The sequence below is a fragment of the Vulpes vulpes genome, chromosome 2 (genome assembly GCF_048418805.1).
Source record: "Vulpes vulpes isolate BD-2025 chromosome 2, VulVul3, whole genome shotgun sequence".
Lineage (NCBI taxonomy): Eukaryota > Metazoa > Chordata > Mammalia > Carnivora > Canidae > Vulpes > Vulpes vulpes.
In genome coordinates, this window is record NC_132781.1 from 53,612,573 (window position 1) to 53,625,366 (window position 12,794).

Sequence of the window (12,794 nt, forward strand, 5' to 3'; positions counted from 1 at the left end):
ACGAGGGGATCCTGAATCTCCAGACCGCTCCATGGGTTGTACTGATGATGGATGATATCAGGATCATTATCAATACCACCAACAGGGACACGCTCACTAGGCTCTGCTCCAGATATTTTATGCGGATTAGATAATTTGTTCTTTACAATATTCCTATAAAGTTTGACTATCATTACCCTCGTTTTCCAGATGGGGAAACCAAGGCCCTGACAAGTCAAGTAACTTACCCAAGATTGCTCAATGTGGGGCATGGGTACTCAAGCCCAGCGCCCTGGTTCTGAATCCCACCCGGCTGCTCTGCCCTGCCTTCCCCAGGGAAAGCACAGATGTGAGCAAGGCAGGGCCCGAAGGTTCAGGGGCCCCATCTAGGAAATGCTATGAAGGGATCCACCTCTGTCCCCTGGGTGCCGGTGAGGAGGAACGGAATGAGGCCATGTGTGAGAGCTTGCAGGACACAATTCCAGCTCCCAGGGCAGCTCTCAGGAGTCACTGAGGCAATGGATGTGAGGCCCTTGGGATGTGCTTCCTGGGGGCTGAGCACCTGCTGCAGCCAGGCCCTGGGGATGCAGGGGTGAACCAAGCGGGCCAGCCCTCAGGGCCAGGAAAGGAAGCAGGGAGGCTGACAGATGAGTAACCACTGCCTGCTGTGTCCCCAGCTGTAGGTGGGGGGGCGCCTTCACTGACCTGGGAGTCCTGGGGTTTCAGGGGAGAAGCCCTGAGGGTGGGAGTCGGTAGCCAAGCAAAGAAGTGGAGCGGTGTCCCAGGGGAGCAGGGGGGCGTGGTGACAGACCAGGCAAAAAGGCCCAGAGGGCAAGGTGGTCAGGCAGGCCAGGTGGCAGAAGGAGACAGCGGTGAGACTGGAGAGGCCCACAGGGTCAGACCACACAGGTCCTCACGCTCACATTACCTTACCGAAGGAATGGCCTTCCCCTGAGCTCCAGGCAGGGTTTAGGCAGAAGCTGGACATTGTCAGGTTTTCATTCAACAATGTCCCCTCTGGCTGCCATGTGGGAGGGAGGGAGAAAATGCACAGATGGGGAATCCCAGAAGGCTTCCTGGAGGGGGAGACTCAGGTGAGCCTTGGGAGGGGAAAGCTCGGCTGGCTTTCAGGAAGGTAGGAAAGAAGGGGAGGGAGTTCCAGAAGGTAGATATGAGTAGACAAGGGCCCAGGAAGGAAGGGCGGGGAGTTCTAGAAGGCAGAGCCGCCGGGATAAAGACCCAGAAGTAGGAACATTTCTGGAACGCTCACCTGGGGAAGTGGAGGAATGAAAATGAGGTCAGAGGCAGATCAGACCCACAAGTTGGTCCTCAGATGTGGGGGAGGAGGAAGGTGGTGGTGGCTGCTCCCTCCATGCGCCCCTCCCACCCTACCCCCAAGAACCATCCACGTTCTGGGCACCCGGCTCCGTATCCAGCACGGGATGAGCAGAGTCGCCCAGCTAGCTGTCCCCCTCTGTGGCCCGGACTCAGGGATGGGGAGTTGTGCTGAGTGGCCCCTAGGGGAGCCCAGCCCTGCCCCCTGCAGAGTTGCCCAGGAGTCTCGTGGCTGGGTGGGGGGGGGGTACGACATCTCTAGGCCCAGTCCCCATCGGAACAGTGCACAGAAGACCACTGGCCATGGCTTTCATCCTTTGGCCACTATGCTATAACTTTCCCAGGGAATGTCTTTCCAGGGTATCATCATTCCTGCCATACACACAGGGAAATTGAGGTTCAGGGAATCACCTGAGGCCTAGTCAGCATTCTAGAGCCCATTTCTACAAACGTTTCTTTTCTTTTCTTTTTAATTTTATTTATTTATTTGACAGAGATTGAGCACAAGCAGGGGGAGCTGCAGACAGAAGAAGAGGGAGAAGCAGGCTCTCCACGGAGCAGAGAACCAGATTCGGGGCTCGATCCCAGGACCCTGGGATCAGGACCTGAACCAAAGGCAGATGCTTTACTGACTGAGCCACCCAGGTGCCCTAGAGTCCATTTCTAAACCACCAAACTTTCCTGGAAGTCATTCGGGCTTGCCTCCTCCCCTCCTGGACCACCTAACCTCAGGTGGACCTTAGTGTGAGCCTCCCTGTCAGCACCACGAACATCCCACAGGTGACCCAGAGACAACAATATGCCCCTCCCCTCTCCCGCAGCCCAGGCAGGCATCACTAACCCATTACAGCCCTCATGAGTCCCTCGCTGCTCCACTTTCCCTTTGTTCCAGGACATACAGCCTCAGAATCCTTCTTAACATAACCCACTATGGATTGATCAGGGCTGGCATCCAAGAAGAAACCTCTCGGGCATCCTTGGTCCAGTCTAACTGATCACTTTATAGAAGAGGTGGCTCAACCCCAGAAAAGGGAAGAGACTTCTCAAGGCCACCAGCAGTTTAGGGAAAGAGCCAGGCCTGGGACCCAGTCTCCTGGCTCATCTGTGGTCCAAACCCCTCTCTTTGGTGAGCAGGGCAGTAGGCCTTAGAGATGACACACAAGGCAAGGAGTTCCCAACACTCCCTCCCCATTCCCAGTTCACCTGGCTCTGCCTCAGTCCCTTGTGATCAAAAGAATCTAAACGAAGGCTGCCTGGACCAGCTGGTGGCTGAGCCCCACTCAGAAGCCTGTCTGCATGCCCCTGTCCTGGGCAGCTGGATGGATGTCCCATCAGCCCAAAGCCAACACCCCCAGGCCCTGCCCCCCGCCCCACCACCAACAGTTTGAGAAAAAACAGCTACTCACCACTGCTGGACTTCCTTCTCGGTAACTGCAAGAGAAAACAGAAGCAGCCCTTTAGCTCTAGGAGGTGCCAGGGGCTGTGCAGACCCCAGGGAGCCCCCTTCCTGCCCTCTCCAACCCCGTGGCCCCACAGCCGCCTGCTGGCTGGCTCCGAACAAGAACATGCGCCCCCAGGTGAACAGTCGAGTCAGCAGCTCTGTGTCCAGCGGGGACAGCACTGGCCTACCCCCCTGATCCCATGAGGACAGGACATGCAAAGGCAGCCCCTTACACGCAGGGGTTGGCTCTCCGTGCTGTCTGGGTGGGGGGCAGGAAGGAGCGTCACCCCCACAGGCCAGTGTTTCAGATCCGTCGTGCCCCACCTCTCATCCCCAGGATAGCACAGTCAGGGAAGGTGCTCAGCTGCCTGGCCTGCATGTGGTGGGCCGGGGCAGAGAGGCTGAGCACCCCAGGGTCCTGGCAGCACCGGGCACCCTCCCCTCCTCGGCTTGCCCCCCAACCTCCCACAGCACTTAGCTGCAGGTTCTTTTCCAGGCAAGACAAGAACAGAGCCATGACCAACACCCAGGACAAGCCACATAGTGCAGTCGAACATCCAGCTGAGCCCAAAGAGTCATTCTTTATTGAACCACGAAACAAACAAAAAACAATTTTTTTCCTGAAGAATATGAAATTGGCCCAGCTTGGAAACAAACCAGGGTTCTCTCTCTAATTACTGAATGAGAACATGTAATGACCCCCTGCCAGGCCACACTCACTCTCTGCGAGGCTGACTCCGGGAAGGTGCCTCCAGCAACCCATGCCTCAGTTTCTCCTTGTTTGTAAAGAGGGCATAATAGTAACGTCCCAGCCTCATGAGCTGTCCTGGGAATTCAATGAAAACAGGTGTGAAAGCTCGTGCATCCTTGGCACGGGCCCTGGCATGCCAGTGCACTCAGTGCAGGCTTGTGGAAGGAAGGGACGCACGTACAAGTGAACGAAGGGACAGGAATGTGGGTGCAAGGTGGGGTCAGCTGAGAAAAGGAACTGCAACCTCGTCCCAGGGAAGCGGGAGGGGAGGCCCGAGAGGGTGTCCCTGAACTCGCGTGCCTGCCTGGACTTGAGGAGGCCACTTGTTAAAAACCCAGTTCAAGAGAAGCTTGTAACAATTGCCAAATACCAAGTGGCCACCGGCTCCATGCCAGGCGGGCCTCTGTGCTTTGGCTCAGCTGCCCTGACTACAACTCAGAGGGAAGACAGAGTTACTCTGCCCTGGCTCCAAATGGGGAAACTGAGGCACGAAGGGGCCAGGACATGAAGTGATGGGGTGAGGGTCTGAACTCTGCAGCCTAGAAGCTGGTGGTCAGCCTCCCCGGGAAGGCTGGAGGCCGCCCCCAGGCCCCTCTTCCCACAAGCCCAGATCCCAGGCAGAGGGAAGAGACCAGCCCCTGAATAGGCAGCTGATAAACAGAAGGTACAGCGATAGCGGGCGGCGCGGGTTACCTGGATCGGCCAGAACTGGTGGAAAAAATGCCATTTTCCAAGGGAGTTTTGGCGGAGGGTAGAAGGTGGGAAGGAGTCAGGTGTGCAGGTGGAGAAGGAAGGAGACCTTGGTCTAACCCGGGCTCGGCTGCCCTGGACTCACCACCCATACCCGGCAGTGAAGGGCAGCAGGGGCAAGGGGATGATGCTCAAAGCCCAAACCTGGAAAGACCCAGGAGACCCAGCACAGCACAGGCGGGAGCTTCCAGGCACATACTCTGGAGCGAGACTAGGCCTCCTGGGTTCATACCAGCTGTGGGTCCTTGGACAAAGCACCTCCTCTCCCCGAGCCTCAGTTCCCTCATCTGTAACACAGGCCATTGTGTAGACTAAAACGACTTGATGCCCTTCTCCGGCACACGAATCCCACAGGCAGGTGGTGGGCCCGTTTCCCCGACGACATCGCGGTCCAACTGAGTCCACTGGCCTGAAGTAACCCAAGGTCACCTTGCCAGGAAACGGCAGGGCCAGGACTGCCTTCAGAGCCTGGGATGAAGGCCGCTGGGCACCTCCTCCACCCAGAACATCAGATGAAGAGCTGCATGACTTTGTGTGACCTTGGCATCATGTGACAGAAACACTAGGAGCTAAGTGGTAAGAGCTTGGGTGGCAGATCCACTGCTGACCTCTGGGCTCCCAGGGCCAGAGAAGGCTCCCCTGGAGTCCCCTAGCTCAGAAGCTCCCCACAAGTCCCCAGGATGTAGAAGCCATGGGGGGGGGGGACACAGTTGGCTGCCCCTCCCCCATCAGAATGGTCCCCAACACAGAACACTGGGTGATCAGCAGGCAGCCAAGCCCCGGGGGACGTGAGCTAGGGTGGGGGAGACGGGCCCTACTGATGCTTTAAGGAGCTAATTAACCTTTAGGAAACAGAAGAAGCCATCAGGCATCCCCTGGCACCATGCCAGGGCCAGCAGGCCATCACTGCTTCCCTACCTGGAGCCATACAGGGTCTTGAGTGGGGCGGACAGCAGGCAGCCCCCTGGGGGCCCAGCCTTCTACCTGAGCCCCTCTATTGGGCTCAGGTACCTGGAGGTGACCAGTGTGAACCTGACTGTCCAGGTGAGGCAGCTGAGCCAGGGACCTGAGGAAGGGACCCATGGCCACTGTCACCGTCCGGATCTGCCCAATGCCGAGACCTGCGTTCTTATCATTCTGTCTGGGTTTCCAGGAGCCCAGCCATTCCCATACTACCTTCTCGATTCTTCCCTAACCACCAGTCCGATGATTCACTCGAGATGTTTCTTTAAATCAGCTCATTTACTTCGTTTACTTGCCTGATCCAGATTCAGTCTAAGCTTCAATATCCACAAAATTACCAATGACTTGTGCTGCCCATATCTTAGCTAACACACAACAAAAATATGACCATGAAGATGACTGTCCTTGATCAAACCTGGCCTCTCCAATAGTGAAACGCCCCAACATCAGGTGCCCCCCTGACCTGATGCCGTAGGAGGACGTGGTATCCATGGAGTTCTCCTGCCAGAAACAGTCAACCTGGATCTGATCATGAGGATGTAACCAGACAAATCCAGAAGGCGGGACATCTTACAAGACAATTGGCCAGGACACTTGAGTATGTCGGGGCCATAAAAGGTAAAACAAGGCAGCGGATTGTTCCAGAAAAGGAGCCAAGGCCATCAAATGCAACCCACAGAGCCTGGATTGGGTCCCGGATCTGGTGTTAAAGATGAGCCACAGCAAACATTATTCGGATCGCTGGGGAAGATGCACCATAGGGTGTGATTAGATGTCCTGATGGGCTCACTGCTGATTTTCTTAGGGGTGGGAACAGCATGGGCATGATATGTGGGGGAATATCCCTTTTCACTTGAGATGTGCCCTGAAGTATTTGGGGGTGAGGTCAGGATGCCAGCAGCTTCGTCAGAAATGTACACACATATATTTAGAAAGAGAAGCAACAAAGCCCGGCAAAATGTTGGCTGCTGGCAAATCTAGAAGAAGGGCACACAGGTGCTCGCTGAGCTGTTATTTTAATGTTTCTCTCGCTTTCAAAATAAAAGTTTTTTTGGGGGGGGAATATTTGTCCCCATCAGCCCACAAGCTGTGTGTGCCCCCCCCCCCGCAGCCAGATGGGCTGGGGGTCCTGCAGCTCTGACCCCACAGACCCTCGGGGGGAGAAGGGGTTGGGATCACGGGGTCCCTCTGCTCCACACTCCGCCCTGACACCAGAGCGACATTCCTAGGCTCAGGCATCCCAGTTTTGCCCCGGGCCCTCATCCAGGTGTGAAGTGAAACAGGCGTCCATGCACACGCACATGGTGCTTACACTGGGTGGGTCCACGCTCAGGGCTCAAGGCCCAGCAGGTAGGAAGGCAGGCTGTCCTCAGCCCAGGACTCCCCGGTCCTCCAAGCCCCTCTCTAACCACCCCCGCCTCCACCCTGCCTCCTGGCTCTTGCACCTGCTGCTCCTCTGCCCAGGACACCTGTCCTCACCTCCTTCACCTAGGTGACCGCATCTACCTTTCCAATCCCCACCAGGATGTCCCTTCTCACAGAGCCCTCCTGCCCTGCCACAGCCCTTCTGAAAACCCCCGACGTGCGGGAATCACCGCTCCCCACAGAGTCTCTCTTCCCATGAGCTGCACACAGAGGTCAGACTGGGCACTGCCCACCGGCACCAGGCCAGGGAGGGGGACAGTGGGCACAGGGAGTGGCCCACAGAAGGGGCTCTGGGGTCAGCCCGGCCAGCACTCCAGGCAAGGGCTCTGAAGCCTGTGTGGCCTTAAGCAATGACTCCCAGCCTCCGAGCCTTGGTTTGCTCATCTGAAAATGGGACAAGTAACAGCATCTGTCTTACGGGAGGAGGGTGTACTTAAAGCATGATGTCTGGCATCCAGCAGGTGCTCAACAGAAGCACATATTCTCCTCTTCCCAGTTGGACGCTAAGGCATCCTGGCATCCCTGGCATCGCCCCAGCACCCGGCCCAGTGTCCTGTATGCAGGAGGCAGACAGTAAACCCTCGTGGATTCCCTATCATCACCAAGCCACTTGGCTGCATGTGAGACACACCCCACAACATGTTTCTCACCACTTGCTTACTTCTACAGCTGCCACTGGATTTGGCCAACTTTAAAAATGGGCTACCTTTCTCTGGCCCACTCCTGCCTACAGGCCAGGGGGTGGCTCAGGCTCATTAGGAAACCAATATCTAAAACCACCTGGCCAAGGCAGTGGGAGGCTCTGGGTCAGAGTCCCATCTTGGCCATTTGTAGGCTGTGTTACTCTGAACAAGTTACTTAACCTCCCTGAGCCTGATTCCTCATTGAAGGATGGGGTTATAAACGCCTACCAGATGGAGCCATTGGTAGGGCTTCTTAAGAGGCAGAAGGAACACTCCAGGCCCAGAGTGGGCCCAGAGCCAGGAAGAGAGGAGCTGGGCATCCCCAGCGCTCCCCTCCCTGAGAAGCTGGGGCAGCTGGGGGGTGGGGGGCTGGAGCCTGTGGGTGGCCAGGAGTGGGGAGGGGCCCAGCTGTGGCCTGCTGCCCTGCTGTCCCCAGCTGGCTCAGGGCAACCTGGCATTCGCCCTCTGGTGGGGGGTGGGAGAGGGGGGGTGGGGCAGGGAGGGGAGGGCGCCAGCAGTACCCCCACCCCCGCCACCCCCACCAGGAATGGCAGGAACAGAGCGCCTGCTCCCCAGGCTGCTCCCTGCGCCTCCTCCCTCGCGCAGCTCTCATCTGCCAGGAATGAACGCAGAGAGCCAGTGCCTGGAGCCCAGGATAAATGTTGAGTCTCATTGTGATTTCCCTAAAGCAAAATACCTCTCTCCTGATTGAAGCTCAGCTCAAACAGGGTGGGAACGGAACACAGGGGCTGGCGGCTGGCGGTGGCGGGAGGGAGGGCAGGTGGCCCGCTCCTTCCAGCCTCTCGAGCCACCATCCTGTGGCCAATCCAGGCCCCGTTTCCATCTCCAGGGACCCAGGCTGGGTTGACCACCGGGGTCACCGAGGCCTCCTGCCTCCACCGCAGCAAGAAGGCGCCTGTTTGATTAATACCAAAAGTGAAAGTGGGGCCATTTGGGCCTGGCCGCCAGCAGGCCCCAGTCATTTAGTCTGACGACCTGTTAGTCCTGACGCCTTTGACCACTCGGACAAAGATGTGCTCGGAAATGCAGAAAGAAGCTTCCAGAAGTGTAGCACCCTCCTTAGGCCCCAGGCCTCTCCTTTGCTCAACCTCCCAGTACTAAGGTCTTCTGAGCCCCTTCCTCACATGGCTGTCTGGGGCAGCATATGCATCTACACGCCTCATGGTCAAGGTCCTCCCCAACCGGCCGCCTCTAGCTCAGCCCCTGTCCACTCTCCTCACAGTCGTCCAGGGGCCCCGTCACGCTCCACGGGGCTCAAAGCAATTCTCACCTCAGACTGACCTCCCCTTCCTGGGGACGCCCCTCTTCCCGCTCTCCTAGGCAGAAAACACAGGAACACCCCCACATTCCAGGCCAGCTGGGTGTCCCCCACAGGACCCCCTCTTCCGGGCACCTGTCACCCCCCCATGTCCCCCCCCACAATCTAGTCCCCAATCTAGTTGGCAGTCTAGCAGCTGCCAACATCCCTAATTTGGTGCAAAGCTCAGAGAAGGCAGCAGGGCAGCTGCTACAGATGCTCCCCCTTCCTGGCAGGCACCCCCACCTCCAGGAGCCATAGTTCCCTAAGGGAAGGCAGCATAGCAGGGTAGGCTCTTGGGACCCGGATTCCAGGGGCCTGCTACTCCCCTGCGGCCAACCGGTCACCTTCCCTGTTTCTGAAAGGGGATGTGACTCCTCCCGCAGAACGTTACCAGCAGCATTGACTGTGAAGTGCCACACACCCAGAGGTGGGGAGACAAGGGATTCAAATGCTTGGGAGCTTGCCTCCCAGGGGGCTGGGAGCAGACACCCGCACTTCCCTGGCCTCCACGTGGCACAGGTGCCCTGAGCCCCAAATCCCTTCCAGCAGAGCCAGGGAGGCTGCAGTCAGACGACACGAGCTGAGTGACGCATGGACGTCCCCATGGGGGCCAGGGACTGGGCTGTCCACCCTGGCTGTGCAGCTTCTTCCCTCCAGAGGGTGCAGAGAGCTCCAGTCCCCAGCTCCCGCACCCCACAAAGTGACCTGCAGACAGCTAGCCAATGGCCAGGGACCCCAGGGGTGGTGTGGAAACAGGAGGGTAGGCCAGACAACCTGGGCCAGGTGCTGCACTAGGGTGTGAGGTGCCCTTGGCTGGGGGGGTGGGCGGCAGGCTCATCTGCAAGAAGGAGCCCTTGGGGTCAGACAGAAGCCCACGCACCGGGGCGCCATGTGCCCAGCGCTGCTGACCGGCTCCGGGCCTCATCCTGAGCAGGGAGGGAGCCAGCCGGGCCTCCGCATGCCCCACGCCTGTCTTCCATAAATGCCCAGCTGCAGGGAGCTGGCCTGAGCTCATCTGAAAGGCACCTGGCTTCCTGCCCAGAGTTCCCGGGCCCTCCGTGCCGAGCGGGGTGCTGCAGACGCCCCTCGAGCTGAGCCAGAAGGAGCGAGTTCCCCAGAGCCTGGCCCTGACACCTGCCCCCACCCTGGGCCCCCTCTTCTGCACGATCTCCACCCACCACCCACACTGGCCAGGGCCCCCACAGTTTGCAGGAACTTTCCTGCCGCACTCACACGAACCTGAGGACCTGACCCCCTGCAGGGCCTCGCAGGCCTCGGACTGCCATCTGCACACCCACCTCCAGCACACCCACCTCCACCAGACCTGCGAGCCGCTACCAGGCCAGCCCTGCACCCCGCCCTTTGTGCACAGGATTTGTAAAGCCTCACAAAGCTCCAGGGGCCACAGCTCCCGCCTGAGCTCAGCCACCTGCCCACCCCCCTGCCCCCCGCCAGTGCTCCCACTCTGGCTGACCTGCCTGTAGCCTTAGAAGCTGGGCTCTCTCCCACCACCAGGCCTTTGTAGGGACAGGTCACCCACTACCTAGCTGCTGTGTGACCCCAGCCAATGTACTCCCCTCTCTGAGCCTTGGTCTTCCCTCCCTCTCACAGAGAGGCCATGGGAGCCAACAAGAGGATCCAGGCCAACAGCACTGAGCCCAGCGTGTGACAAGTGACACAGAGACTCAGGCTATCCCGATGACAGCCAGGATATTAGAGTAAGACGTCAGGAGTCTCACTGCCACGAGGGCAGTAGCAGGAGATGCAGCTGGCAGGGCCAGGCAGAGAGGCTGATGGGAAATGTCCTAGGACACAGAGAGGAACCAAGCCCTCAAGGGGCTCGAGGTGAGGTTGCTGCTCAGGGCTGCTCAGATCCTGAGTCAAATGCCCCTGCTCCCTCCTGACCCTCAGGACCCCTGAGCCCCACACGCTGTGCTGACAGGTGGAGGTCTCCGCCAGCCCATCTCGTTGGTGAGATGAGGCCTCAGAGAGGTAAAGGCACTCGTCTGGGGTCACAGTCAGTGGTGAGGAGTGGAGGGGGCAGCCAGGTCCCTCCAACTCTGAAGGCTGTGCTCAAGCAGGCTCTGGCCTGCGGACGGTGGTCCGCAGGGAGGGGGCCACCCACAGAGCCCCATGGGCCGCTCAAGCACTCACTGAGCACCTGCAGTGGGCCAGGCTCTGGGTGCACAGGGTGTGAGTGCACCGTCCAGCAGGGAGCAGCAGTCCTCAGGTGACCCTTGTCTTTCTCCCGGACCTCAAGACCCTCCCACCTCTGAATTTACCGGATAACATGACTGGCGTCTTGTCTCAGTTTTCTCGTCTGACAGATGGGGTCAGGGTGTTCACTGCCACTGGCTCACAGGGAGGTGAACGTGTTTGGTCCCTGGAGCAGGGCCATGTGCTGGAGGAGTCCAGGGGCTCCCCAAAGGTGCCCTCCCCAGAGCCTCTGAGGGCAGAAGACTGTCACCCCAGGGAGTGGGGGCAGAGTCCCAGGAAGCCACGGCAAACAAGGTGTCGTTCAAATCTTGGGTTCCAGCTCAAATATTTCCACAAGTTTTGCATTCTGCTCCATTGTTCATAAATGCTGTGAGACAGGGACTCAGTATCCCCCTTCTACAGATCACGGGACTGTGGACTGAGAGGTGGAGCCACCTGCCCACGGACCAACGTCGGTCTGCAGTGAGGCTGGGACCAGGACCAGGGCCCGTGGACTCCAGGACTTGCGGGAGAGGTACAGCATTTCAAGTATCACGCAAATGCATTCTGGGAGTCACTTTCCTGCCTGACTCCTGAACTGTATCATCTGGGGCCCTCAAAGAGGCACCGAATCTTTGGCTTCTCTGACTCTCCCAGCTAAGGGCCACTGGGGCTGGGAAGCAAAGCTTCTCAATATCTGCTCATCTATTAACCTGCTCTGGCCAAACGACCCACATCCACAGTCCGACAGGTTCCAATCCCAGCTCTCCCACGTTCCAGCTGTGTGACACTGGCCACGTCAGTTAATCTGAGACTCGGTTTCCTCATCAGGAGATTGAGGATAAAGCCTACCATGGCTACAGATAGAGGTAGAGCCTGGACAGCAGGAGGAGTGGCTCTGTCCTCGTCCTTCTGCCTGCCTGGATTCTCCGATTTTGTCTTTTCTCAGTGGTGGGGGGCCCTGTGGGGCAGGATCTGTATCTGCCTAAGCCTTGGCCATAAAAGAGCATCCGGTACGTAGTAGATGCTCAATGCATATCTGTTCTTGGAGAATGCGTGTGTGTCATGTTTGTTTTAGGCGAAGTAGATGCACGTGTTTTTACTTCCTAGAACTCGAGGTTATTCCTCCTGGCTAATCAATGGGTTTACCATGATGGCACTCCTTCTCTCTTTCTCTCTCTCTCTCTCTCTTCCCCTTCCCTGTCTCCCTCTCTCCCTCTCTTGAAAGAAAGGAAAAAAGTAAAGAGAAAAGAAAAGAAAGAAGGATGGGCAAACAGGATAGTTTTTACCCCTTAATTCCCCCAATAAGTAATTTCTGAGCATATGGGCCAGGCCCCAAGCTGGGCTCTGGGAACACCCTTGGCCAAAGTGACCCCACGCAGGCACCCGGGGTCTCCAGCCACTCGCCCCTAGCTGGTTGGGGCCCCCTTCCCACAAGCACCCCCAGCAACACAGAGCCTGAGCCAAGGACACACTTATCGAGGTAAGAGTGGCCAGCAGGCTCCTCTCCTTTATTGTGAGGGCTGCTGTTAGTTTTAATTAAGATCATGTTCTGCTCAGGCCCAGCAAGGGCCTCATCATGGGTAGTCGGGAAATAATCACCATCACTCAACAGGCTGCAGGCGGGCGAGCCTCAGACAGGGTACAGGGACCCTGGGGCCGGGGGTGGGGGTGTAGGGGGCAGAGGCCCAGGCAGCTCAGGCTTTGAGCCCTGTCGAGGGCCTCGTCTGCCCAGCACACATGCCAGAGACTTCTGAACAGAAGGGAAGCATTCTCTTTTCCCCCCACGATGCCAAAAATAGCCCCATCTCCTGCCTTTGAACAGGAATGTCTCAGTTCCTACAAAGAGACAGGAGCACAGGGCGGGGTGGGGGGCTGCTGGAGGGAGAGGCCATGCTGGCTAGCTGGACCCCTCCTCATGTCCCCAGTCCCCAAAGGTGAGAGGGACCC

The 12,794-nt window shown here is 58.1% G+C and overlaps 1 protein-coding gene across 2 annotated transcripts in view; it reads right to left on the reverse strand.

Annotated features, from left to right (window-relative positions):
- NCS1 (neuronal calcium sensor 1) overlaps positions 1–12,794 on the reverse strand; it is a 48,839-nt gene that overhangs the window by 24,823 nt on the left and 11,222 nt on the right. Inside the window, exons 2-3 of one of the 2 annotated variants that reach the window (XM_072748360.1) lie at positions 3,476–3,581; positions 2,721–2,745 (exon numbers count right to left, since the gene is read on the reverse strand). In XM_072748360.1, the coding sequence (XP_072604461.1) occupies positions 2,721–2,745; positions 3,476–3,518 (68 nt within the window). In that variant the 5' untranslated portion in view covers positions 3,519–3,581. The remainder of the gene's footprint in view (positions 1–2,720; positions 2,746–3,475; positions 3,582–12,794) is intronic. The other variant, XM_072748359.1, reaches the window with a different exon arrangement.